Consider the following 25,707-nt stretch of genomic DNA (forward strand, 5'->3'; position numbering starts at 1 on the left):
GATCCATTCGCTCGGACCTTCACCAGAAGCATAGGAACCAACACATTATCATTACACGTTAGATTGGCAAGGGCTTCATCCTTCTGCACAATCATGACTCGGGCCTGGGGGAGTCAGTACTGGTAATTACATCCTTTCATGGCAAATCAGACACTTTTGCTTGAAGGTGCACTTTTAAGCCACATGGTTTGGTTTAATACAAATGAAGCAATACTTCTTATTCTTAATAATTTCAGGTTTTTCTGAGAGAGGCATATCACATGCTTTATAGCAGTCAGTGCTACTATGATATGCATCACTGCAAAAAATACAAGCAGAACATTTATTTTCCTATAACAAGAGTAAACCCACTGCTGTAGGAACCTCTTGCCTTGAATATAATTTAGGACTGCTATCTTTCTGCATTTTCTTTGCCCTATCAGCCAACTGTTTAAAACCAGACATGGTACATGGATCCTTTCCTTATTTTGAACTTCAGCCTTCATGAATGATATGAACTTAGTGATCCATTGTTCTGCATTAGCTATATCACTATATAATGTAATTTGCTGCCCTACTCTCAAAGTATCTTCCATCATGCATGATTCTAACAAAGGGCAGAGGATTACTGCATATTTCCCAGTTGTGACACCATGAGATTCAAGTGCCTTTAAATAACACTCCAGCTTATCATACATCTCCATGAGGGAACAGCATGAAGATCCTCTCTACCAAAACGTTCTTGAAGTGCCTCTATCACTAACCTGTATTTATCATCTGTAGTGGAAAACTGTCTACAACAGATCTAGCTCTTGAGTTTTGCAAAGTAGCTTGCATCAGATAATTAAATTTACCTACCGGTGCTATCTCACCATTATCATGAATACGCTGGAACTGATTTCCAAAATGGCAATCATTCTCTAAGTTACTGCCGAACATACAAAATTCTATGGTTGGAAGCTTAATTTTCCTATTTACTTGAGCAGCATTGGCTGAATCTCCACTTGTTTTAGACTGTTGGTCTAGGGAATCAATTTTTAAGCACTGTACTTTCAACAGTTCATACTTACTGCGGTACTCGTCTGCCGATAGCATCTCTTGGTCTAGTTCTTCTTCACTAGCACCGTTATCCAAAATCCATTCCATAACCTCTTCATTCTGGGCGTTGATATTCTCGAACTATTATTCCAAAGAAGCAAATTTTGTGCGAGCTTCTTTGTGTTTCTTCTCTTCAAGAAACATTAAGAGCAGTGGAATGTTGGGTAAACAATTCTCTGTCGATTTTTCTCCTACTTTTAATCTCCTTCATTGCAGAAGTAATCGCAAAACACTGATGAGGTAATTATTATGCCATCACACTTGAATGCCATATGTCGAATATTCGGCCCTCTACCAAATGGAAACAGAGCAAAACGTAAAATAACATAACTTTATTTCTCTAATAGTACGTATGTTGGCATTTTTACTTATTCACAGCACACAGCCTTCTAGATCTTAAAGGTTGCTAACTTTCAAAAAAGAAACAAGAACATATAACTCAGTGTTTCCAACAGTTTCACTATATAGTATAATAATACAGAAATAGTTAAATCAATACCAGTTTTAACACAACTTTCTTTTCAGTGTCTCTATTCTACAATCAGCATATTTTGTCTTGTGATCTTCCACACATCAGAAAATGAATTCGCTTTGTTCTTCATCAGTTGTTATGAGTCAGTTGAAATTGTGCGTTAACTTCACTCCTCTCTCTACCATATCTTTTACCACCTTTAGATTTTTCATGGTCTCTCTGGCATTAAGGTGGGAAATATTTACATCCCAAGAAACAGGATCTGTATTTAAGAAATCTAAAAATATGCTTAACTTCTTCAGTATGTCCAAACTGTTGACTGAAATGAACTCATTGATTCCCTTGAAAGAAAAAGGCGTGTGGCTTTTTTTTTTTCTTTTTTTTTCTTTTTTTTTTTAGTGCCAGGATTGTCAGAGGACAAGTTTGGCTCGCCAAGTGCAGGTCTTTTTATTTGATGCCCGTAGGTGACCTGTGCATCGTGATGGGGATGAAATGATGAAGATGACACATACACCCAGCCCCCGTGCCAGTAAAATTAACCAATGATGGTTAAAATTTCCTACCTTGCCGGGAATGGAACCCGGGACCCCTGTGACCAAAGGCCAGCAAGCTAACCATTTAGCCATGGAGTTGGACATCGATTCCCTTACCTGGCACACACAGGTGCTGTAGTAGAAACAGCATGGGAACACCTAGGGACAACTGTGTGTAAAGATGAGAAAAATTCTTACTCTATCATGTGAACTTACTTGCAGGTGACGATAGGAAGATACCAGAGTTCCCCTCTAGCATGTAACGGTTAGGGTTGAGCCGCATTTACCTTATTTTATTGTAGGTTTTCCTCAGTTTAACTTAATTTTATAAAATGTTGGTTGCTAGGTTTTCTTGTAACCACCCGAGCGGTTGCTATGCATTAAGGAAGCGCGAGTGTGAACCCTCGTTTCCCTTGCTCATTTTGTGTTATTGTGAATAAGCTTTCCAAAATTCAGTGTATTCCTTCTTGCCTTTTGGTCGTTTAATTCTGTCTCCTATATTAGTCACAATGTAATAGGGCTTATCCTCTGAATCACTGGGTCGTCTGCCTCATAAGGTTTTATTGTAAGTCTTATCACAGGAATATTTAAGCGGGTTCATCATCCCACTCTGTTTTGTTCTTTGGCCTTTTCTAGTGAACATTTTATTCAAGCCATTCTAGGCCGTGTAGTATGTGCTACTGCTCCTGTTTTTTAAATTATTATTATTATTATTATTATTATTATTATTATTATTATTATTATTATTATTATTATTATTATTATTATTATTATTATTATTGTTATTATTATTGTTATTATTATTGTTATTATTATTATTATTTAAATCCCTCTTTTCCATATTTTGTGCTGTTGCTTCTATCTGAATTAAGGGCAGTGAGTGTCAAATGGTGTATATGCTGATAAGCTTTCAAGTGTACATTTAGAAAAATAACATTTATATCAGATACCTAAGCAGGCATGGTCATACCTTGATATGGACGTAAAAACATAACACTTCACCCATTACTCACTTTAAAATTGTCCGTTAAAAACCAGTTACATAACTTAAAACCACTAAAACATCTCCCTCAACCAGGAGGGTATTTCCAGAGAACGCCTTTCTCAGATCTCATTTTAAGGATTGCCTACCTTCATTAGCCTGCCAACCGTAGCGTAGTCCCATAGTCACACTCGTTGAGTCAGAGTCGAAATTTTGAGAGGGTACACTTACTGAGGAGAAATAAGTCTCTTTCATAGGGTAGTTGGCAAGGTCTTATGATGTAATGCAGTAGGTACCTCCCACAGTTAGTGGTACCAACCACTTTAAATTTATTACAGTAGAAGGTAGTTCAGGCACAAAATGCTAGGCAGTGCACACAGACAGTGTACAGGGTGTCCGAGAAGTTCCCGTACCCCTAGTTTTATACGTTTCATATTATAGTGGAGTACTTACATATAAAAACTATGAATCCAGGGAATCTGTATGTGCACCATCGTGCCTTACACAGAATTCTATCCGTCTCCAAGTCCTCATTGACATCTTGCGGAGCATCTCAGGAGGTATGGAACGAAAGGCTTCCTCCACACTTTGGTGCAATTCTTCATTAGTCGTGTACCGACGTTGAGCCACATGGGACTCGATTATTCCCCATAATGAGTTGTCTGGACTTCGTGGTGGCCATTTCAATGGGGCTGGAGATGTTGTGAGCCACAGCCAATCCAGAGGCCTTGAAATTGTTCATCAAGGAACTCGCGCACCTGAATAGCAAAATGTGCTGGAGCCCCATCCTGCTGTAACCACACATGACCCATGATTCCCTTGTCTTGAAGCTGAGGTATTAGCCAAGATTGTAACATATGCAAATAAGATTTTCCATTCACATACCCATAAAAAAAATACGGTCCGCACAAGTGACGTGATGATATCCCGGCCTATACCATAACTTGAGGGGGGTTCCTTTCCAACTCTTGCACATAATGAGGATTTTTCTTAGACCAGAAAACCACATTCCTCCTATGTGAACTGCGATATATCGCACATTCATCAGAAAATTACACTCTTGAGCGAGACACCGCAGTTGGGAATTGTTCCAACAAAGCACGGCAGGCTGCAACTCATTGCTCCATGTCATTTCAGATAATTCATTCACATGCATCGGCCTAAATCCTTTCATTTTCAAATCTCTTTTAATGTGGTCATGCATTGTTGACCACGGTACTTGTAGTTCAGCTGCTCTTTTGCGAATGGATTTCAATGGAGACTGCTCAATTAATTGAGCGACGGCGGCACACGTTTCTTCCCACGTCTTCTTACATTCACTACGCGGCCTGTCTTTGACACTGCCTGAAGCAAACGGACGTTTCTCCCAATCAAGCAGAGTAGCTTTACGAGGTGGGGGTTTGCCAAAGGGATCTCTAAATGGACTCATTATCACTGTCATTGTTTGCCACGTATGTGCTCGTTCGTGCACCCACACACACGCCACTAATTGTTCCTCAACCGTGTAGCTGTGTCTGCTCACGTCCGCCATGACTTAACAACTGAAATGAGACTGACAACAGCACTAGCAGCAGGGATACCAATACCAATAAAACAAATATTGAATTCCCCAATTATACAAACTCAATCGTCCATGCCATAATATAACAAAATAATAATATGAAACGTATGAAATTAGGGGTACGGGGACTTCTCGGACATCCTGTGCGAAGGTTTGCATAAATCCAGGGAGGTCACATGGCGTATCACATGAAATGACACAAGTTGGTGGTAGCTCATATTTTTATGGCTGAAAAAGGGTTAATTAGTGTTCCTAGGATCTGTGCAGTGTAATCCAGTGCTTTCATTCTTCTTTCATCCTGCAGGCCCTCTTCTTTCACATTGAAACAGTTTTCGTATTTCATTATCTCCACAGCTTCCCAGTAGATAGAGCATGATATTGACAGGTGGTGGCTGGAACCATGGTTTTCTCAAATTTCAATTCATGGTTGAGAAAATAGAGAGCATCCTCCTCTACTGCAGATTTTTGTGGTTGGTTGAGGCGGCAATCATGCTTATGTTTTTTCAGCCTGCTGCATTCGGTGGTCCAAATAATTACTTTTCTGAATGAACAGGGAATACAATACAAGCCTGTGTTGGTCCTTAGTTGATCGTAACTGCTGGGATATTTTCTTTGGTGATGCAAAAGCAGTCTTGATGTTGTGACGCTTCTAAACCTTGCTGTTCCTTTCTGTAATTGCCAGGATGTATAAATGGAATGCCTTTCTCTCACTGGTCTCTTTCTGTTCCTCCTCAAATTGTGGAGGGGACTTGCCAGCATTTTTTATCTTGCTATATCTAACAGCTTGTAAAGCTGAGAAGAGATGCTCCACTTCACTGTGGTACGGATCTGGCTGATACAATCTCTTGGCTTGCTCAAACAGTGACCTCATAATCACCTGTTTCTATTTATGGTGATAGTAGGAGTCCTTATTGAGATAGGAGGGGGGGGGGGCGTGCGTGGTTCCTGTTCCTGTACACTGTATGGGATGGATGGTGGCCTTCCCTCTTCACAAGCATGTTCAAGAGTGGAAGATTTCCCTCCACTTCTCCCTCCATTGTGAACTGAATTTTTTTGTGAGTGCTGTTGAGATGCTGGAGATTGACCTCTAGTGTGGATTTCTCAAATCTTTCCATTTAGAAATTGTGATGACTGCACTTACGGGCCTCCCCCAAGGCAACCCCATCAGTATATTGGAAACATCTGCCATCCCACTGGAAGTATTAGCCGTGTAGCAATAGTTGAAGAGAGCTGTGATGTTAGAAGGGAAAATTTCAGCTAGATGCAAAAGTGTAGCTTCGAGTGGCACGTTGGTAAATAGGTGCACAACATCGATACTGACCGCCATGTGAATGCTATTAATATTATCCCTTCCATCAGACTGACAAAATTTTCAGCGTTTGTGGTGTGAGACTTTGCTTGCCCAATGTGTTCCTGTAGGGATCTAGCCAGATTGTAGGTGGGAGAGCCAATTGTACTGACAAAGGGATGTAACAGGATGTCAGCTTTGTGATTCTTGTGTAGACCGTACAGACGTGACAAGACTGCCTCTGTTCCAGTGAGTCCTAGGACCGCTCTTTAGTTTGCCTCAGGATGCATGCAATGGAGTCTTGTTTCAGCCCGTTTAAGTTCTTAGTATCCATAATCTTGCTGATTTTATTCTTGTAGTCGAGAGTACTCCTGATGTAGTTAAATTTATCACATCTTTGTACAATCCACAAGATTACGGATCTCATAGAATTGTCCATGTTATGATCTCTGAAAAACAATTAATACTACAACCTACAGTACAGAGAGATGCTGCATCAATCCATGGCAGATTTGAAAAAGTATTGTTTATAACAGTTTATAAAAGTCATTATCACCAAATCAATGTTAAAATATTCCTGCAGTATATCATACAACCTTTCGTGCACTTAATTCCAATGGATCACAAAACATTTTGAGTTGGATATTCCTTCTGACTCGCCATGCCTATATACGAGATGATTTAAAAAGTCATTGTAGGGAGAAAATAATAAAGATAAGGAAATAGGGGAATTTAATTCTTGGATACTTCAGTATGAAATAAGAAATTGCAAAGGTAGTTGAAGTAAATTAAATTAAATGAATTTCATGTTGTAAGGTCTTAGATTGGCCTTGGAAGTAATCTTCACATTTGGGATAGCCTGGCTGAGTAACTCAGACAGTAGTGGCTCGAGTTGACAGTTTCAATTCTGGTTTAGCCTGGGTGTATTTGAAGGTGTTTGAATACATCAACCTCATGTCAGTAGATTTAATGGCACGTAGAGGAACTCCGAGACAAAATTCCAGCACCTTGAGGTCTTTCAAAACTGTAAATGAAGTCAGTGGAACATTAACCATTATTAAAACCTTTGCGATACCGTTCCCTCAGGAACTTGGAATGACATGTTACAGTATTCCAGGTTGTCTTCTCTTTTTGATCTCATGCTGGTAGGATTACTTAACACCATAGTTAAACTTGATAAGGTTTATTTAATTATAGTTAATAGCAACGTATAGCAGAAAAGCAAAGCCCAGCCCACTTTGTACATGTCATTGAAGGCTGTTGCAGAGTAGGGAAGTAAAGGCTTCCGCAATAACCTTGGCACTATCAAGGAACACTGAACTAATTTGAAACTGTAATTTTGTTCAGGTAGCACAGATAGCTAGCTGAGGTGATGTGCTTCTCAGAAATTGAAATAGTTTTGGCCCAGATTGATGTACTGTACAGGGCCATTTTCGAGCATTGAAGTTTGGGTGGTTGGCCGTATCCTCGGCATGTGGAGGTCTGACCATTGTCACTACAGCTTCAGTACTTCAGTGCTTGAAAATGGCCCTAGATATCACTCTGAGCCAAAACGGTTTCAATTTCTTAGAAGCCAGCTACCCATGCAACTTCTACAAAATCCCAGTTTCAAATGAGTTGAGTGCTCCTTGTAAGTAGCTGCCTTTGCCACAAGGAATTAAATACATAAGCTGGTTAAAGAAATGGATGAGGAAGCTCTTCAGAGAGTGAGTTGTAATCTCTATCCATTGTGGAGTTGATTTGGAAAACTGCAGTTTGAGGGTTTTTTTAAAATTCCACAACTAACATTGCCAGCATTGCTCTATAACCTCAGTTAACAGCAAGTTCGACAAGGGATTCATTTATCATTGACCTGTCTGGATTAAAAAGGATTAGGAGGGCACAGCCTAAAGAATACCAAGAGACTTTTATCTAAATATCGTTAGGCAAAACCCTTGGAATAGTAAAAGAAAGAAAGTTGTAAATGGGAAGAATGTCAGATAAAAGAACAAGGAATTTCATGTTGCCTTGTAAAAAATATGAATTTGCTATTATGCCTTATTAGGTAACGTTTCATGATGAAACTGTAGAATTTAGAAGTTTCTTGCAAATGAAATTGATGTTCTTCCTGGCCCTAAACACCCAGATATGACAATTTATAAAGCAAGAAAGTCAAAAACCTGCAGAATGAGGCAGAATATTTCCAAATTGGTGGTGGTGGTGGTGGTGGTGGTGGTGGTGTCAGGCTGGGTAGCTCAGACGGTTAGAGCCCTGGCCTTTTGAATTCAAGTTGACTGGTTTGATCCTGGCTCAGTCTGGTGGTATTTGAAGGTACTCGCATGTCAGCCTTGTGTCAGTAGATTTACTGTCACATTACACGACTCCTGTAGGTTAAAATTCCAGCATCTCGGCATCTCCAAAAACCGTCAAAATAGTTAGTGGGATGTAAAGCCAATTACATTATTATTTAGTATTAGTAGTAGTTGATGCTGATGATGATGTTGAAGACATGGTGGTGGTATTTTAGGAGACAGACTACTGACATGTGGCTTTATCATCACATTCACAGGTCTTACGTATGTATGTATGTATGTATGTATGTATGTTTGTTTGTTTGTTGGGTATTCAGCCCGAAGGCTGGTTTGATCCTCTACAGCTCCACCAACAGCGCCATAGATAGCCTGGGTGTCACTGAAGAGGCATACTAGGGAAGTGAGGAGTGAGGTAATTTCCCGTTGCTTTCCTCACTGAGCCAGAAGTTGCTATTGCATATCAGTCTGCTAAGCCCACTGAAATGCATGCACCAACCGACCCTATGAGCGATATTTTCACACCATTCATAACAGGGACTGGCTGCATAAGGAACGGTATTACTGGCATCGTTCATACCTCGGTCACTTTCATATTGTCGAAGCCAAGGACGAGACTGTGACAGGTCAATGAAAGTAACAAATTTACTCTATCCCATACCAGAAGACATAGTGCACTGTAAACACTACATACTGCCAGCAAAGGCATGGGAATTTTTGTTATTTTCTCCACTTCCTGAACATGATTATGTGCTGTGCTATTTATTTTTATTTATTTATTTACATAATTGCATTTTATTTTTCAGTATTCACCAGATAAAAATGAAAATATATCAACCAATGAAATTACAACTCATTCGGCATATTCATTATCACCAGTCAGTGCTGAGAGTCAAAAGCTTCTTCGATCTCCTCGGAAAGCTACTAGGAAGATTTCCAGAATACCATTCAAGGTAAGTTTCTTATGGGAGAAGGGAAAGATCATCATCATCACCACATTCTTCTTCTTCTTTCACAGTTTCCAGCCTCAGGCTGGGTGTCTTTGGAACATAGGCCTCTCCACCTTCTCTTGTCTTCCCACCATCTCTCTCTCATCACTGTAGTCGGTTCCTTTCTTCCGATTGAACACTCTTCTCTCTGCCTTTCAGTCACCTATAACATGGTCTTCTTTTCGGTCATTTTCCTTGTTTATCCGTCTCTTGTATCTTCCTGGGTATTCTGTGGCATTTTCTTTGTATGCCCATACCATTGGAGTCTTCCTGTCTCAGGGCCTGTACTACAACAGCCAGATAAAAGTGCGGTTTAAATTTATGTGGCAGTTTGCACGTTTATCTGGAAGTTTGGTTGAAAACACGTACTGCGGCTTTCGTTCATGTGCAATCTGGGAGAATATTCTCGAGTTTAGCTATGCCGAAGTTGGAGAGGCAGTTAACGATCTTATCTGGGACTTTTCTCGTATCAGGGATGCTACTGTAAGAATCAAAATGGCTACACATCAAGATGAATCTACAGTAAGTTGTTATAATGTAATCTATGTATCTATATATATAAAATAAGAGTTTTGTCTGTACATTGCTCAGAATTTAAAAAGGATGGCATTTCTGTATCAGTCGTGCCCACAGTAACAAGGAAATGCACTTTTTACTTTTCCGTAATTTTTTTTTTTTTTTTTTTGCTAGGGGCTTTACGTCGCACCGACACAGATAGGTCTTATGGCGACGATGGGATAGGAAAGGCCTAGGAGTTGGAAGGAAGCGGCCATGGCCTTAATTAAGATACAGCCCCAGCATTTGCCTGGTGTGAAAATGGGAAACCACGGAAAACCATTTTCAGGGCTGCCGATAGTGGGGTTCGAACCTACTATCTCCCGGATGCAAGCTCACAGCCGCGCGCCTCTACGCGCACGGCCAACTCGCCCGGTGCCGTAATTTCTGTCTGTCTGTATGTATGTATACGCATCACGAGAAAACGGCTGAAGAGAATTTAATGAAAATCGGAATACAAAGTCGGGTAATAAGTTGCTACAATCTAGGCCATAAATAATTTTATTCACGCTGACAAATGGTAGTTTCAGGGAAGGCCTAAAATTTAATTCTCAAATATTTATGTTATTAGTGGTCATATCTTAATGAAAATCGGTATGCAAAGTCGGGGAATAAGTCACTATAATCTAGGCCATAAATAATTTCATTCACGCTGAATGAAATGGTAGTTTAGGGGTATGCCTTAAATTAAATTTCCACACAATTATGTTATTAGTGGTCGTTTCGATAAATACTACATAACTAAAGTTATATAGTATTATATTTCCGATCATGTATGTCTTTACATTGTTACCATACCGGCTATGATCAGAGATATTCATGAATTTGGATTTTTGTTACTAAGTCCTTATCAGCTCGAGTCGTGAGAAAATGGGTAGACAGGATTTAATGAAAATCGGTATGTAAAGTCGGAGAATAAGGAACTACAGTCTACGCTATAAATAATTTTATAAGACACCCTAAGATCACAGAGTCAAAAGAAAACTAAATGTGAAGGCCTACAGTATAGAAAGCTCATAAAATTGATCAACAATAACATTACATTGCCCATTGATTGTTGTGATGTGCTTTGTCTTCTGTTGCCTCTCATCTCCAATAGATAGGATTACTGCTGCATACTGAGTATTATTTTAAAATTTGCCTTACGTCGCACCAAGACATCTTATGGTGACGTTGGAATAGGAAAGGCCTGTGAGTGTGAAGGAAGCGGCCTTGGCCTTAATTAAGGTATAGTCCCAGCATTTGCCTGGTGTGAAAATGGGAATCCATGGAATAACAGCTTCAAGGCTGCCGACAGTGGGGTTCGAATCCACTATCTCCTGGATGCAAGCTCACAGCTGCGCGCCCCTAACGACACGGCCAACTCGCCCAGTCGTACGAGTGTAACAGTCTGCCAGTCTGGCAGGAAGTAGCTGGGGAGTTAGGTAACTTTCTTCTTTAGCATGCCATTCCTTTGTTTCATAAATTTTCCGATACTACTGGTGCGTAACACACTGGTATATCATAGCATTCTAGCTATTCAATCCCTACTCTGAGGCTCTGATTGGAATTAGTAGTGTGCATATTTAACAGAATATTGGCAGAGAAGTGTTCATGGCTGTCTGCGGCCTGGTCATTCCAGTTCTGGAACTTTGGACTGTTAGATCGGCAACATAGTAGTGTTCGTAAAAAGTGAGAAAATGTGCAGTTTTTCATTTGATCGAGTATTTTATATGATAACATTGCTTTTAATCGCTACATTCCTACTGATGTTTTTGTAATGACCTATGTTGACTTCAGTTAAGAAAACCACAAAGTCAGACTTTCTGAGAATCCCGTAGCCAAGCACGGGTACATCAGCTAGAATATTTATAAAATATATCATGCTTCCTGTCCAACTATCAAAGAATTTTTAAAGATTCCCAAGCTAGCAAGTTGTTGCTACTGACTATATGAGTTGCATGCAAGCAATTTAACAGCAAGCTTTCCTAGGTAGCCATAGTTGTTACGGTAACATCGTTTGATGCTGCCACGCAGTTATTTATGGGTTCGAGTCCCAATAGTCCAAAAACTTTTTGCGTTCTAAATGTTAGTCAGTAGGGTACTAGAGGTGATAGTACACATTTCTCAATCATTAGAGTGCTTGTCAAAAGCTTGGGTTGTATTCCAAATCTATTCGTGATGCACATATGGAGTAAAAGTATACAACGTCGTTCATGGTGATTCATCTGTCGAATGAGGACGTTAAGGAGGTTATATTTCTTTGACTTCATAACAACTTGCTACTAAGTATTTACACTAAAGGGAGAAAAATGCTTGCCAGTTACTATTATAACATTGTCTTGTAAAAAAAAGAAACTAATTAAATTACAACAATAAATAGAATTAATAATAAAATTAATGATCCTATGCTGCATACAGTGGCATTAATATTACGAATATAAACATTATTTTCACCATAATGGGCATCCTCGTAAATAGTATTAGACGAAAAACAAAATTATACCATATGGTAGAAATTATTTGATACGATACATAACCTGAATCTTAATGTTTGCGTCCAGGTTTCATTTTCAGTCTTCTTATTTTCTACAACAATTTCTGAGTTTTGTTACATAGTTAATTAATTTTAACATTTCTTCGTATGTGTAGATTTCAGTCTTAACTCTGTTTTTTATCTGAACTTCCATATTATAGCTTAATAAGAGTCCGATATAGGACTCTAGTAATATAATTTCAAAATGAATAGCGCTAAATAAACAAAAAACACCAGGGAACACGTATACCACCGCGCTGAATTTCACTATATTTTCAGTAACCTTACTACCAATTCAATAAAATGTTACTACGTCTTCCGCATAACAATACCGTCGTTAAAATCTGTTGGTAGTACGCAAGAAAATATTTAACTTCTAGTTTGCAAAATTGCAGCCTACATATCTGGCTGTTCATCTGACAGTTGTAGTACAGGCCCTCAGTCTTGCCCTGCAAGATTCCTCTTATACCTTCTTTATGATTTCCTTTTCCATTTCATCTAACCACTTCTCCGAACATTTACCCTGCCTGTACCTTGCTCAAGCCTCTTCTCCTAATAGTCCAGGTTTTTGCTGTATATATCAGCGTTGGTACATAGAAAGTTCGTTATATCACCGGTTTACTTTTCTGGAGGGATATTCTCACTCCAGATCAAGCTTCTCACATTATTAAGGAAAGTTCCTGCTCGTCTCACCCGTTCACTTATATCCTCTTCATTTCTTCTGGTTTTCTCAGTTATGTTTCCTGGATAACTGAAGCTCTCTCTCTTTTGTAGTTTCTCCACGCTGAGGATACTCATTTGAGGTTCTCTTTTTCTCTAGACTTTATGCTGAACTTCATCCCATATTCTTTCACAGTTTGTTCCCATGCATCCATCTGATCTGTGTCTCCTCTTCCCTGTTTTCTCAAATCATCAAGTCATCTGGAAACAACATTGCTCTTATTTTCTCCTCCCCGATTCTTCTTGCTACTGTTTTCATTATCTCGTCCTTTACCACAATCAATGGGCCGATGACCTTCGATGTTAGGCCCCTTAAAACAACAAGCAATAGCAAGGGAGGCAGTGTGCTGCCTTGTTTCAAGCCACTTTTCTGTTCGAGCCAATCTGTTATTTCTCCTACTTTCACACTTGCTCCCTTGGTACATTTTCTTCATTTTATTTTCAGTTTGCTCTATGATGCTTTTGGTGTCCAGTTCTTCTCATAGCTTGCTTCTACTCACATTATCATATGACTTCTCAATATCTAAAAAGGGTTTCAACAAATCATTTCCATATTCATAATGGTGTTCTTGAAGCTGCCTTACAGGAAATATAAGCTCCACTGTTCATCTTTCAGGCCGTAAGCCGTGTTGTTCTTCCCTCTGCTCCCCTTCCACTCTGTCCTGAATCTGTTCTCCAGGATCTTTAGAAAAACGTTTGGACATTGCTACATCAGAACGATTCCCGTCTTAATTTCTTCACTCCTTTTGTATTTCCCTTCTTATAGATGAAAATGATTCTTTCCCTTTTTCCAGTCTTCAGGGGTCTTTCTTTTCTTCCACACTGCTTGCATTACCTGATACAATTCTGATACCACCTCTCCTGCTCCTCTCACCATCTGTGCTGATCTTGTCCAGTCCTGGTGCTTTCCCTCCTTTCATCTTATTCAGTGCTTATTCCACCTCCGATCCATGGCAGGTCCTTTTCCATGGCACAGCATGTACATTCATTAGTGGCTTTTTCTTCGTGGTGTTCATTTGGGTATAATATATCTTCAGAGTATGAGACGCTGAAAAATGAGGTCGGTTAAAAGCATTTCTACAAGCTTGCCAAATCTTGGAATTGAAGTTCAAAAGATTCAGCATTGTGTAGGGCCATCAAGGGATCAGGTAGAGGGATAAAACTGGTTGCATCCTCATGACATGGTTTGGTTATTGTGACCACCTTGTAAATACCAACATGAGCACTTAAAAACACCTTGATTTGTGTAAAAATGTAGGCCTGATGCACTGATTGATCCTGAAGAAATAAAGAAAGCTTAGCAAAGAATGTCTAATGGAAAAGCTGTTGACCTTGATGGTGTATCAGCTTAAGTCTGTAAGAACCTTGGAGAGTGATACTGGCACTTAACAACTTTTTTAGCTGCATGGTGGAAACAGCCAAAGTACCCGAAGACTGGAGATCGAGTATGATTGTCCCTCTCTACAAAGAAAAGGGCAGCAAGTACGAATGTAACAACTATCGCGGAATAAAACTGGTGAGCTATACGATGAAGCTGCATGAGGGAATGATTGACATTAGGAGTGAATGCTCACTCTCCAGTAACTAGTATGGCATCAGGCCTAGGATATCCATAATTGATCCAATGTTTATAATAACAATATAAATGGTCCGTTATTGGACATTATAAATTTTCCAGCTAACTCATTCCTGGTTTTGCCAGCATTTCGCCCCCCGTGTGCTAAGTTGGGCTCATCAGTTGGTGAATACACCCACCAAGACGCATGGCTAGTGCATACCATGGAGGCCACTGTGTAGGCTACTTGGAGCCACCAGCAGTGCCAATGCACTATGAGAGACTTTGTCTCATATTCAAAAATTGATGCCTGCCTGGCCATGAGATGATATAGATGCTGATTCCTATAGGGAACCTGAACTATTTGTCCCGAATGAGTAACATTTCCCTGCTATACAGGACTTTTGAAGGCGATGTTGGAGTCGATTAGTAATATCCATTGACTGTTCTTCTGTGAAGAAAATTCAAAATGAAAGAGAACAAGTTTTTGTAATATTTTCTCATGCCTGGTTAAATTTTGGAAAGGCTATTCTCGTGTAAATTTATAGTAAGAAGGTTATGATTTCTCTACTGGTGCTTGAAATATGCTTTCGTGATGCATATAAGCAGTGCATTCTCTTTGTGAAAGATAAGGTGCCAGTACTCACTACATAAGTGCTTCGAAAATAAACTCCAACATACCATCATTGCCATATCCACTCCGTTCTCTTACAGAAGGCTTTGTTTTGTGAAAGTATCCAACAATCTGGCCAATCATTATCAGAATCTGTTTCCTTTTGACCCTGTGAATCTTCAGTCTTGGTTTTTCCATCCTCTTCACCACATGTATTTTCATTGCTAGTTTTGTATTTTACATGATCACGAGTAGATGTGAGAATTTCTACTTCTTCGGCCTTTCTTATTTTTCTCATACTGTGCAAGTGGCTTCATGGCTTGTGTCATGTACCATTTCTGGCCATTGTGTATCCCATCGTCGCCATCGTGTTGGTGCGATATGAAGCCAAATTAAAAAAAAAAATCATTGACATAAAGTAACTACTCATTTTACTCAATAATTGCACTGATTTAACTTAAGAGTAGATTTATTCAAGATTCACATGAACACCTGAATGTTGCAGAGCGGATGGAGAACTGATAGTCTGCCATTGGAAAAAAATCAGAAAGCGAACAATTTTCATTTTTCTGGCTGTGTAACCAACCTCTGAAGCCTGTGAAACATGCAACCCAAGTATGGTACCAACTTGCGAGAATGAAAACTGAAAATTCAATTTGTGAACACAGTACCCTACCAAAAACAAAAAACAAAAATCCCATGGCACTACATCCCTTGAAGGGCTTTGGCCTACCAAGCGACCACTGCTCAGCCCGAAGGCCTGCAGATTACGAGGTGTCGTGTGGTCTGCACGACAAATCCTCTCGGCCGTTATTCTTGGCTTTCTAGACTGGGGCTGCTATCTCACCATCAGATAGCTCCTCAGTTCTAATCACGTAGGCTGAGTGGACCTTGAACCAGCCCTCAGGTCCAGGTAAAAATCCCTGACCTGACCGGGAATCGAACCTGGGGTCTCTGGGTAAGAGGCAGGCACGCTACCCCTACACCACGGACAGTAGCCTACCACCTGATGATATATTAATAATAAATTTCTCTGTCAATAAATCACAGTTCTATTTTTTTTTTAATCTTGGGAAATAAAGGTGCCGTACATATAAGGTTAAGTTAAGGTAGGCGACACTGTTTGAATAAGAAAACAAACTTTTGCCACAGAATGCGATCGATCATCTTCAGTATCGTTTTCTCTCTGTGTGCACTAGCGAGCTCTCTCATCAACGTTCGACGGCGATGCTGGAGTCTACTACTGTTCTGTTAAGAAAATTCAAAATGAAAGAGAACACGTATTCGTAATAAATGCTTAAATACGTGTCTATAGAGGTTGTTAAATCATTAGAAATAAAGGCTGAAGTAAACAATTGCTTAATTTTAATGTTATATACTGAAATTAAATGAGAATGTGATATACCTCAAGATATGGCAGAGTGCATCACAGATTTCAAATTCATTGATATTTTCCTGTGTCTTTTTAAATTTCGGAAAGGCTCCCGTGTAAATTTATAGCAAGAAAGTTATTATTTCTCTTGGCACTGTTTTCATGATACATACACGGTTAATGATAGGTTAGGTGATGCTGTTTGAATAAGAAAACTGAAACGTTTGCCACATAAGCCTCTGGAGAAATACTACAATTTTTCAGAATGAAATTGAACATAGTTTATTAGCTTCATTAGCCCTGTATTGTTAGTTCTGACGACCACAGTTATAAAGCTGTATTTCCCACCTAATCAATAATGTATTTATATTGATGTATTTAATACATTTTACAGTACTGGTTTTGGCCTTTCTTATTGGCCATCTTCAGCTGCTGAAAAACCTTAATTTTAATAAAATGACTTATAAATTTTTTAAATTTTTTTTTGTTAGTGGCTGACACAGTCAGGTCTTATGGCGACGATGGGATAGGAAGGGGCTAGGAGTGGGAAGGAAGCGGCCGTGGCCTTAATTAAGGTACAGCCCCAGCATTTGCCTGGTGTGAAAATGGGAAACCATGAAAAACCATCTTCAGGGTTGCCAACAGTGGGATTCGAACCCGCTATCTCCCGGATGCAAGCTCACAGCTGCGCGCCCCCAACCGCACGGCCAACTCACCCGTTTTCTAAGTTTAAATGATACAATATTGTGATAAAACTTGTGTCAAATTGGAGCTGTAAGAGTCTAAAATTATATCTAAAAGTTTGTTTTTGAAGAGTCACTGGTGTGGTCTTGATGTTCTATTAACACAATCTTAATGAATTGTACATTTCTGTGTTAAAACAAGTACATATTTTTCATGTTTAAAAGATGACATTTTGGTGAAATGAATGAAATTAGTTAAAATCTTCTTATAGTTGGGTACTGATCGACATCAGATGTCGTGTGAGTTTAATATCCAATGTTTTTGGAGTAATATGGTGAGAGAGTGGGGCCGATGACCTTCGATGTTAAGCCCCTTAAAACAACAAACATCATCAATATGGTGAGAGCATTCCTTCTTGCGTAACTTGTGATCTGTTGGAAACTTGTGATAAGATGTATTGGAATATTCTCCTGTTGTTTCCAGCCAATCGCTTACATGTTTGTTGAGAGCATGGCGTGTTTATCACAATATTGTATCATTTAAACATATAAATAAGTCGTCTTAAACTTAGAAATAAGTAGTGTCTAACATTGTATGTTATTTTACCAAACTTAAGGTTCTTCAGCAGCTGAAGATGGCCAATAATAAAGGCCAAAATCAGTACTCTAAAATGTATTAAATACATCATTATAAATAAAAAAAGTATTGATTAGCTGGGAAATCCAACTCTATAATTGTCATAGTTGAAATTAAACATAGGTATTCACGTAGTATTGGAATTTTTTTTTAAACTAACGATTAAGCCGTAGTGTGTGTATCTTCCGTGAAAACGCAAGTTTTGAACAAACTTATTGTCATTTCATACAGATTTTAATCTTGTGTGGAATTTTTTCCCGAAATTCGAAAAATCTGATATAACCACAATCCGCTGTAGCGAGTACATTGTTCGCCGTTACAAATTCTCGCAATAACGGACTTCTACTATATCTTTGTACAGTACCTGAAAGGTCACGCAAATGTTTAATGGTCCAGTATGTTGTTGTTTTCATTTCTTTGTCACACATTTTACCAAAATTAAGGTTCTTCGGTCTTTAAAAAAAGAATGTGTGGGGTATTGTTTCATCTTGTATTTTTTGTAAATTAACAACTAGCTGCTCCCTATGTTCCAGAGCCTTCAATCAATCAATCAATCAATCAATCAATCAATTGATCAATCAATCACTACTGATCTGCATTTAGGGCAGTCGCCCAGGTGGCAGATTCCCTATCTGTTGTTTTCCTAGCCTTTTCTTAAATCATTGCAAAGAAATTGGAAATTTATTGAACATCCCCCTTGGTAAGTTATTCCAATCCCTAACTCCCCTTCCTATAAACAAATATTTGCCCCAATTTGTCCTCTTGAATTCCAACTTTATCTTCATATTGTGATCTTTCCTACTTTTAAAGACACCGTCCAAACTTATTCGTCTACTGATGTCCTCCCACACCATCTCTCCACTGACAGCTCGGAACATACCACTTAATACAAGTGTAAAAGGTTCATTATTGGACATTATAAATTTTCCAGCTAACTCATTCCTGGTTGGAAGCGTTTCGCCCTCGTGTGCTAGGTTGGGCTCATCAGTTGGTACCTAGCACACCACACCTACCAAGACGCTGGCTAGTGCATACCGTGGATGCCACTGTGCAGGCTACTTGAAGCCACCGGCAGTGCCAATGCACTATGAGAGACTTTGTCTCTTTACCAAAAATTGATGCCTGCGTGGCCATCAGATGATATAGATGTTGATTTTCATCGGGAATCTGAAATATTTGTCCCGAATGAGTAAATTTATAATACCAATATAAATGGTCCGTTATTGGACATTATAAATTTTCCAGCTAACTCATTTGTGGTTGCCAGCCTTTCGCCCTCGTGTGCTAGGTTGGGCTCATCAGTTGGTACCTAGCACACCTACCAAGACGCGGGCGAGTGCATACCGTAGAGGCCACTGCGTAGGCTAATTGGAGCCACCGACACTGCCAATGCACTATGAGAGACTTTGTCTCTTTACCAAAAATTGATGCCTGCGTGGCCATCAGATGATATAGATGTGGATTCCCATCGGGAATCTGAAATATTTGTCCCGAATGAGTAAATTTATAATACCAATGTAAATGGTCCATTATTGGCCAATGCAGTGGCCTCCACGGTATGCACTAGACTGCGTCTTGGTAGGTGTGCTAGGTACCAACTGATGAGCCCAACCTAGCACACGAGGGCGAAATGCTGGCAACCAGGAATGAGTTAGCTGGAAAAATCATAATGTCCAATAACGGACCATTTATATTGGTATTACAAATTTACTCATTCGGGACAAATATTTCAGATTCCCGATGGGAATCAACATCTATATCAACATACCATTTAGTCGAGCAGCTTGTCTCCTTTCTCCCAAGTCTTCCCAGCCCAAGTTTTGCAACATTTTTGTAACGCTACTCTTTTGTCGGAAATCGCCCAGAACAAATCGAGCTGCTTTTCTTTGGATTTTTTCCAGTTCCTGAATCAAGTAATCCTGGTAAGGGTCCCATACACTGGAACCATAATCTAGTTGGGTTTTCACCAGAGACAAATATGCTCTCTCCTTTACATCCTTACTACAACCCCTAAATACTCTCATAACCTTGTGCAGAGATCTGTACACTTTATTTACAATCATATTTATATGATTACCCCAATGAAGATCTTTCCTTATATTAATACCTAGGTATTTACAATGATCCCCAAACGGAACTTTCACCCCATCCATGCTGTAATTAAAACTGAGAGGACTTTTCCTATTTGTGAAACTCACAACCTGACTTTTATCCCCGTTTATCATCATACCATTGCCTACTGTCCATCTCACAACATTATCGAGGTCATTTTGCAGTTGCTCACAATCTTGTAACTTATTTATTACTCTGTGCAGAATAACATAATCTGCAAACAGCCTTATCTCTGATTCCACTTCTTTACACATATCATTGATATATATAAGAAAACATAAAGGTCCGATAATACTGCCTTGAGGAATTCCCCTCTTAATTTTTACAGGGACAGATAAAGCTTCACCTACTCTAATTCTCTGAGTTCTGTTTTCTAGAAACAGAGCCACTCATTCAGTCAATCAACCAGATAAAATAAAAAGTGACAAAAAAGAATTCAGTATGATTAAACATTAATTGTACTAGTCATTAATTCACTTCTACCATTAATTGGCTTTGGATAAATCAGAATGAGAATCAAATAAACATGGAAATTCCTATTTGCGCAAATCTTAATCACATTATGTCACAAAAACTTTTTTTTTTTTTTTTAAGCAAGTAACAACTAGCCAACTGGCCTAGATTTAATTAAATTAACATAATTTATTTTCAAAGGAAGAAAAGTGTGCAGGCAGCATATTAAATGCTGGGATTTACATTGTTGCTGCTAGAATGATGTCCACCACAGTCAGCCATAGATATCTGTATCATGGAAATCTACTCTATAATCATTGCAGCTGTACTTGCCATAATCCCATTGGAAAAATTACTTGAACACATTCTCTTCAAGTAGAATGAAACACTGATCACAGTAACAGCCATTAATTCTCTTATGCATTAATTATGCACTGCATATCTTACTAATAACATATTATTACATTGGCCTTAGCCCATGTCTGTTCTAATTCTTTACTAATGAAAGTGAACTCACTCTAGGGACCACCTGATTGTTTACGGGTCTTCTACCTGCTTTCTGTTCATGTCACTCTCTCACTGGGCTCAGATTTGATTATTACCAGCTGTAGGGAATTCCTTTTAACTGTCTAACTTGCCTGCTCATTCACGCCGGCTGTTATTCTTGCAGACTTACTTCGTAATACACTATTCAAACAAAATAAACTGTTAATTTGCCATCGGCCCCTGTTTTTTCAACATTCAAACTCTCTGATTAAATTGTTCATTCCAATCGTCTTGTATTTCGTAGCAAAATCGGTAAAATGTCTTGGCACGTAGCCTACCATTAACAGTCTGGCAAAGTACACATAAGTGATTATTTACTGTTTCACATGGCAAACTGTAGAATGGTTCACGATTCTGTTGTGCAAGCGACAAGAAGTCGCCTATTAAATCTGTCTCACTTTGTTAAGTTTCCTTTGTGACAATTTCTACCACATTCTGACACAACCTTCTTGTATGAAAATCCCGCAGTTATTAAACCGAAACAGATTCTCTTACTGTACTTATGTAAAAAGGTGGAATTCTATGTGGTCTAGAGTATTCATCTGCTGGTCTTGTAAAATATGTCACTTCACGACTTCTTCAATAACATATCGTTGGTGCGGAGTCTGTATTCAGGCATAGTTAAAACTGTGACTGTCTACACATTTATTCTACCACTCAGTTCTTCACTTTTTTCATGGCAAATATTTAATAATTGATGAGCGTCACTAATGTTACGCCCCTTGGAGATAATTCTTCACGGTAGTCATCAACACAAGTCACGTGATAATAGCTATAAACCGACACTCATTATATCGCACTTATTAATTACAGATAAACATCTTATGATTACACTTCCTAGGCAATGTAAAAAATTCATCTGATGAAATGAAGTTCCTATGGACTAGAATCCACTATTAACTGTGGCCTGTAATGTGAAATAAGCAGAAAATACATTCAGCTTTGCACAAGAGATGTGACAATCGGAATTTTCTCATTGGTGGATATTTGAACATTTTGGGCCATTTCATTCTTCTTCGGGGGCAGGAATCTACCATTTTCCATCTTATAAACTGCACCGTAACTTGCTCTGGGGTCCATCTGCTAGAAATTACATTATCTATCTCCGCAGCTGTGGCCTCTATCGTAACAACAGTAAACAAGGTAACACCTGGTACTGCAATTCTCTCTTGTGTGGCCTGTCGACTTAGTTCTGATGTTGAAAAAGACATTCAGAATTAAGTTAATTGTGCTGAAACATAAGCATGTGGGTGCATTAAAGACATTTTTTTCTTTTGCCTAATAGGGACCACGGGGCTCGTCTTAACTTTTAGCTAAGGTCTTCTGTGCTTTTTCTTGGCCCAGGATGCTTTAATTTTCTGGCTGTGTGCCTGCTTCCTTCCATCTGTCCACTGTAACGTTGATGCACAAATACTTTAAATATTTTGTGGTGTGGTAGGTAGTGGAAGGTAGTAGTAAAAGGATGGACGTGACGAATAAAAGTAATATTAATTATCGTAGATAAATAGAATAGTCCAAATAAGCAAGTATCAAAAACAAACGCGTAGCACAAAAAAGTGGACAGTCAATTAAGACACTAGTCTGACCAGTGTGGTAGCGCAAGCAGACATGGGCGAAGCGAGGTAAGGTATTCAGTGAAAACGATGCACACCTTCACAAAATGCGTGGCCAGCTTTTAACCACCTCTCCATTAAAATAAGTATTCAGAATGAAATCGTAGTGAATAAGCAGAGTTTGCAAAGAAGCATTACGCTGAGATCATTCCAGAAGTATACGTGGTAAGTACAAGTTGACAAGAAGTTTTGAATTAGGGAGGGACAGTAATCAGGAAGATACAATCAGTTAAATTTTCATAATGCCACATGTATTATAGAAACACCAAAAATGATCACAAGAACAAGGTTACAATTATTGATTGAATAAGCGACTATATTCAGTTGTATACAATCAAAATGGGATTTTTAACGCCATAAGACTAGGCCGCAGATTGAAGAAAGAAAATTATGAATACTAGGGTGGTACGCCACGGCATACATGGGGATCTGATACAAAAAAAAAAGGATTGACTAGAAACAAATGTCAAGTTCCCTATCAATGTACACCACACTATATCAAAAAGGAATTCTAAAATTTACAAAGGCCACTGTACAATATGCAAAACCCCCAGAATAGGATAAAAGGAAGAATAAAGAAGGAGAAAATTATGTCCAAGGGCTGGCGAAGGGAAAGAAAAGGTACAGCCTGCGAATAAATTTAGAAAAGTAATAAGGTCACTCCCATAAACCAGGCATAGAAGAGAGTTCCAAGTATGTCACGGATACGACTGTCAGTTCTTGCGTCTGTTCACCAAGTTAGTTACCAATTTTTAGATGGAGAATAAAATTTGGAAAATTCAAATATGAACTTGAGAATGAACATACAGGTCTATAATGTTGTCTTGTAGTGTTACATTTTCAGCCGGAATGGCATATTAGAGAAAGCAAATAGTTTTCCAGAATTGAGAAGTAGAAAGCACAAAGAGTAATATCGCTCACACAGCCAGCGGTCGTAGGTTCAGATCTTGAGTTGCAGACAAAGTAAAACATCGCATACGGATCAGCCATATATGCGAATGATGGACTCCTCCCTCCACACAGTTCGTTGCAAAAAGTCCGACTCCCTGTTCGAGGCCAGAGCGAGCCTTTTATATCGTAAAAGTAGAGTCCAGAAAGTACCAGAGCGCAAGGTGACGTAGACAGCAGCGGCAGAGGGGAGTTGACGGAGGGCGAGCAGTTGTGAAGCACACAGCGGGCTGAGTGAGCGAACGGAACACACGCAGAGGTAAGAGCAGAAGTAGAGCAGTTGAAAAGGTAGACATTATGACGTAGGGGAGCATGTTACACCACTTAGGTCTTGTAGTCCCTGTACTCTTTTTGCTTGCGAGGGACAGTGGGAAGACTCCCTGTAGGATGGCCTGTCGGTACTGAGATTGGTTCTCTATGGTCTCTAATGGGCTCTGTAGTTCCTCTGGGTCTGATTTTACTGAGGTGATCTACTTGGTCTTGGAAGCCTTTCTCCTACTTGTTACTGTGAGGATTCTGTTGGTGAGCCTGCAGGGTTTCAGGCAGCTCATGTGCCCGTGGAAAGTCAGTCGCTTTTTCCTCATACATGTGACTATGCCTTCCTGATGTTCTTAGAGCTCGTTGTTGTGCCTGACCCTGTAGGTGCCATCCTTCTCTCTTATGGGTCCTAGTATCCTCCTGAAGATATTATTATTATTATTATTATTATTATTATTATTATTATTATTATTATTATTATTATTATTCCCTTTCCCAGTCTTCTGGCACACGTTTCTGTTTCCTTATGCACTTTAACAATCTGTACACCCTTTATCATTTCCCCACTAATTTCATCCATCCCTGGTGTCTTCCCCGTTTTCATTTTACAGACTGCTAATTCCACCCGTAACATTGTTTTATCATCTGCTGTTGATTCATCACACTGTATTACTTCCATCTCCACTACACTATTCTTCACATTTAGCAGTTTATCAACGTACTCCTCCCATCTTCTCTTTATTTTTTCTGGATGCGTTATCAACTCTTCAGCTTCCTCTTTCATCTGCTTTGTATAAATTATTTCGTTCCTATTACTTAGTATAATTCCGTACAGCATTCTTTTACTACCAGCTCCATCTGTTTCCATCTTTTGTATAAGTTCTTCCCAACTTATCTTCTTTTACAAATGTCTTTAATAATCAAGATACTTCCTTTTACTTTCTTCTTTTTTTTTCACTGCTTTCCTTAACTCTTATTAGTGTTCTACTGCAGGCACTCTCTGCCCTACTTACAAATGGCCTTTTGAAGTTGGACCATTCATCTTCCACATTTCCTACTTCAGTAGCTGGAATTTGTTGTTAATTCTTCCTGTACATTTTTCTGTAATTTCCACATTTTTATTTTACTATCTCTTATCTCCTTTAATTTTTTTTTTCCATTTTTCCCATTCTTATTTTTGCTATCACAACTCTACAATCTCCATCGAATGCTTCTCCTGTTAAAGCTGTTACATCCATCAACTGTCTGCAATTTTTCCTTTCTAAGAGAAAGTAATCAATTACTGATTTTATTCTTCTGTTACCCCAGCCATATCTTGTAATTTTCCTGCTGTTTTTCTTCTGAAACCATGTGTTTCCCATTCCCCTCACAAAACTTGACTAGTTTCTCTCCTTCATTCCTTTTCCTGTATCAGTGTGATCTTATTACTTCTTCCTTTTCTTGTCTTTTGTTTCCCACCTGTGCAATTTTTCTCCCATTATAATCACTTCTGCATCAGTTATCTCCTTTTCTAGTTTCTCCAGGAATTTCTCAATATCCTCCTCTTTTTGTTCCCTGTCTGTGATGCATACACTTGTATGAAGGCCTTCACTCTGTTCCTTATTCTACCGAGCGAGTTGGCCATGCCGTTAGGGATGTGCAGCTGTGAGCTTACATTCGGGAGATAGTGGGTTTGAATCCCACTGTCGGCAGCCCTGAAGATGCTTGTCTGTGGTTTCCCATTTTTACACCAGCCAAATACACTATACTGGAGTGGTGACCGAGAGGCAAAGAATGGAGTGAGCCTGATAATTTCCAAACAGCAGGAGGAGTACAGCAGACTGTACCTGACTTAAGGCCACAGCCACTTTCTTCCCACTCCTAACCCTTGCCTATTCCATCGTCGCTGTAAGACCTATCTACTCTACCATATCCACATACTCTTCCTGCTGTTTGGA

General features: G+C 39.2%; 1 protein-coding gene across 1 annotated transcript in view; it reads left to right on the top strand.

Annotated features, from left to right (window-relative positions):
• Positions 1–25,707, top strand: part of fzr (fizzy-related) — a 378,342-nt gene that overhangs the window by 115,740 nt on the left and 236,895 nt on the right. The window contains exon 5 of the mRNA XM_067139092.2: positions 9,008–9,154. Coding sequence (XP_066995193.1) covers positions 9,008–9,154 — 147 coding nt within the window. The remainder of the gene's footprint in view (positions 1–9,007; positions 9,155–25,707) is intronic.

Source organism: Anabrus simplex, chromosome 2 (assembly GCF_040414725.1).
Source record: "Anabrus simplex isolate iqAnaSimp1 chromosome 2, ASM4041472v1, whole genome shotgun sequence".
NCBI lineage: Eukaryota > Metazoa > Arthropoda > Insecta > Orthoptera > Tettigoniidae > Anabrus > Anabrus simplex.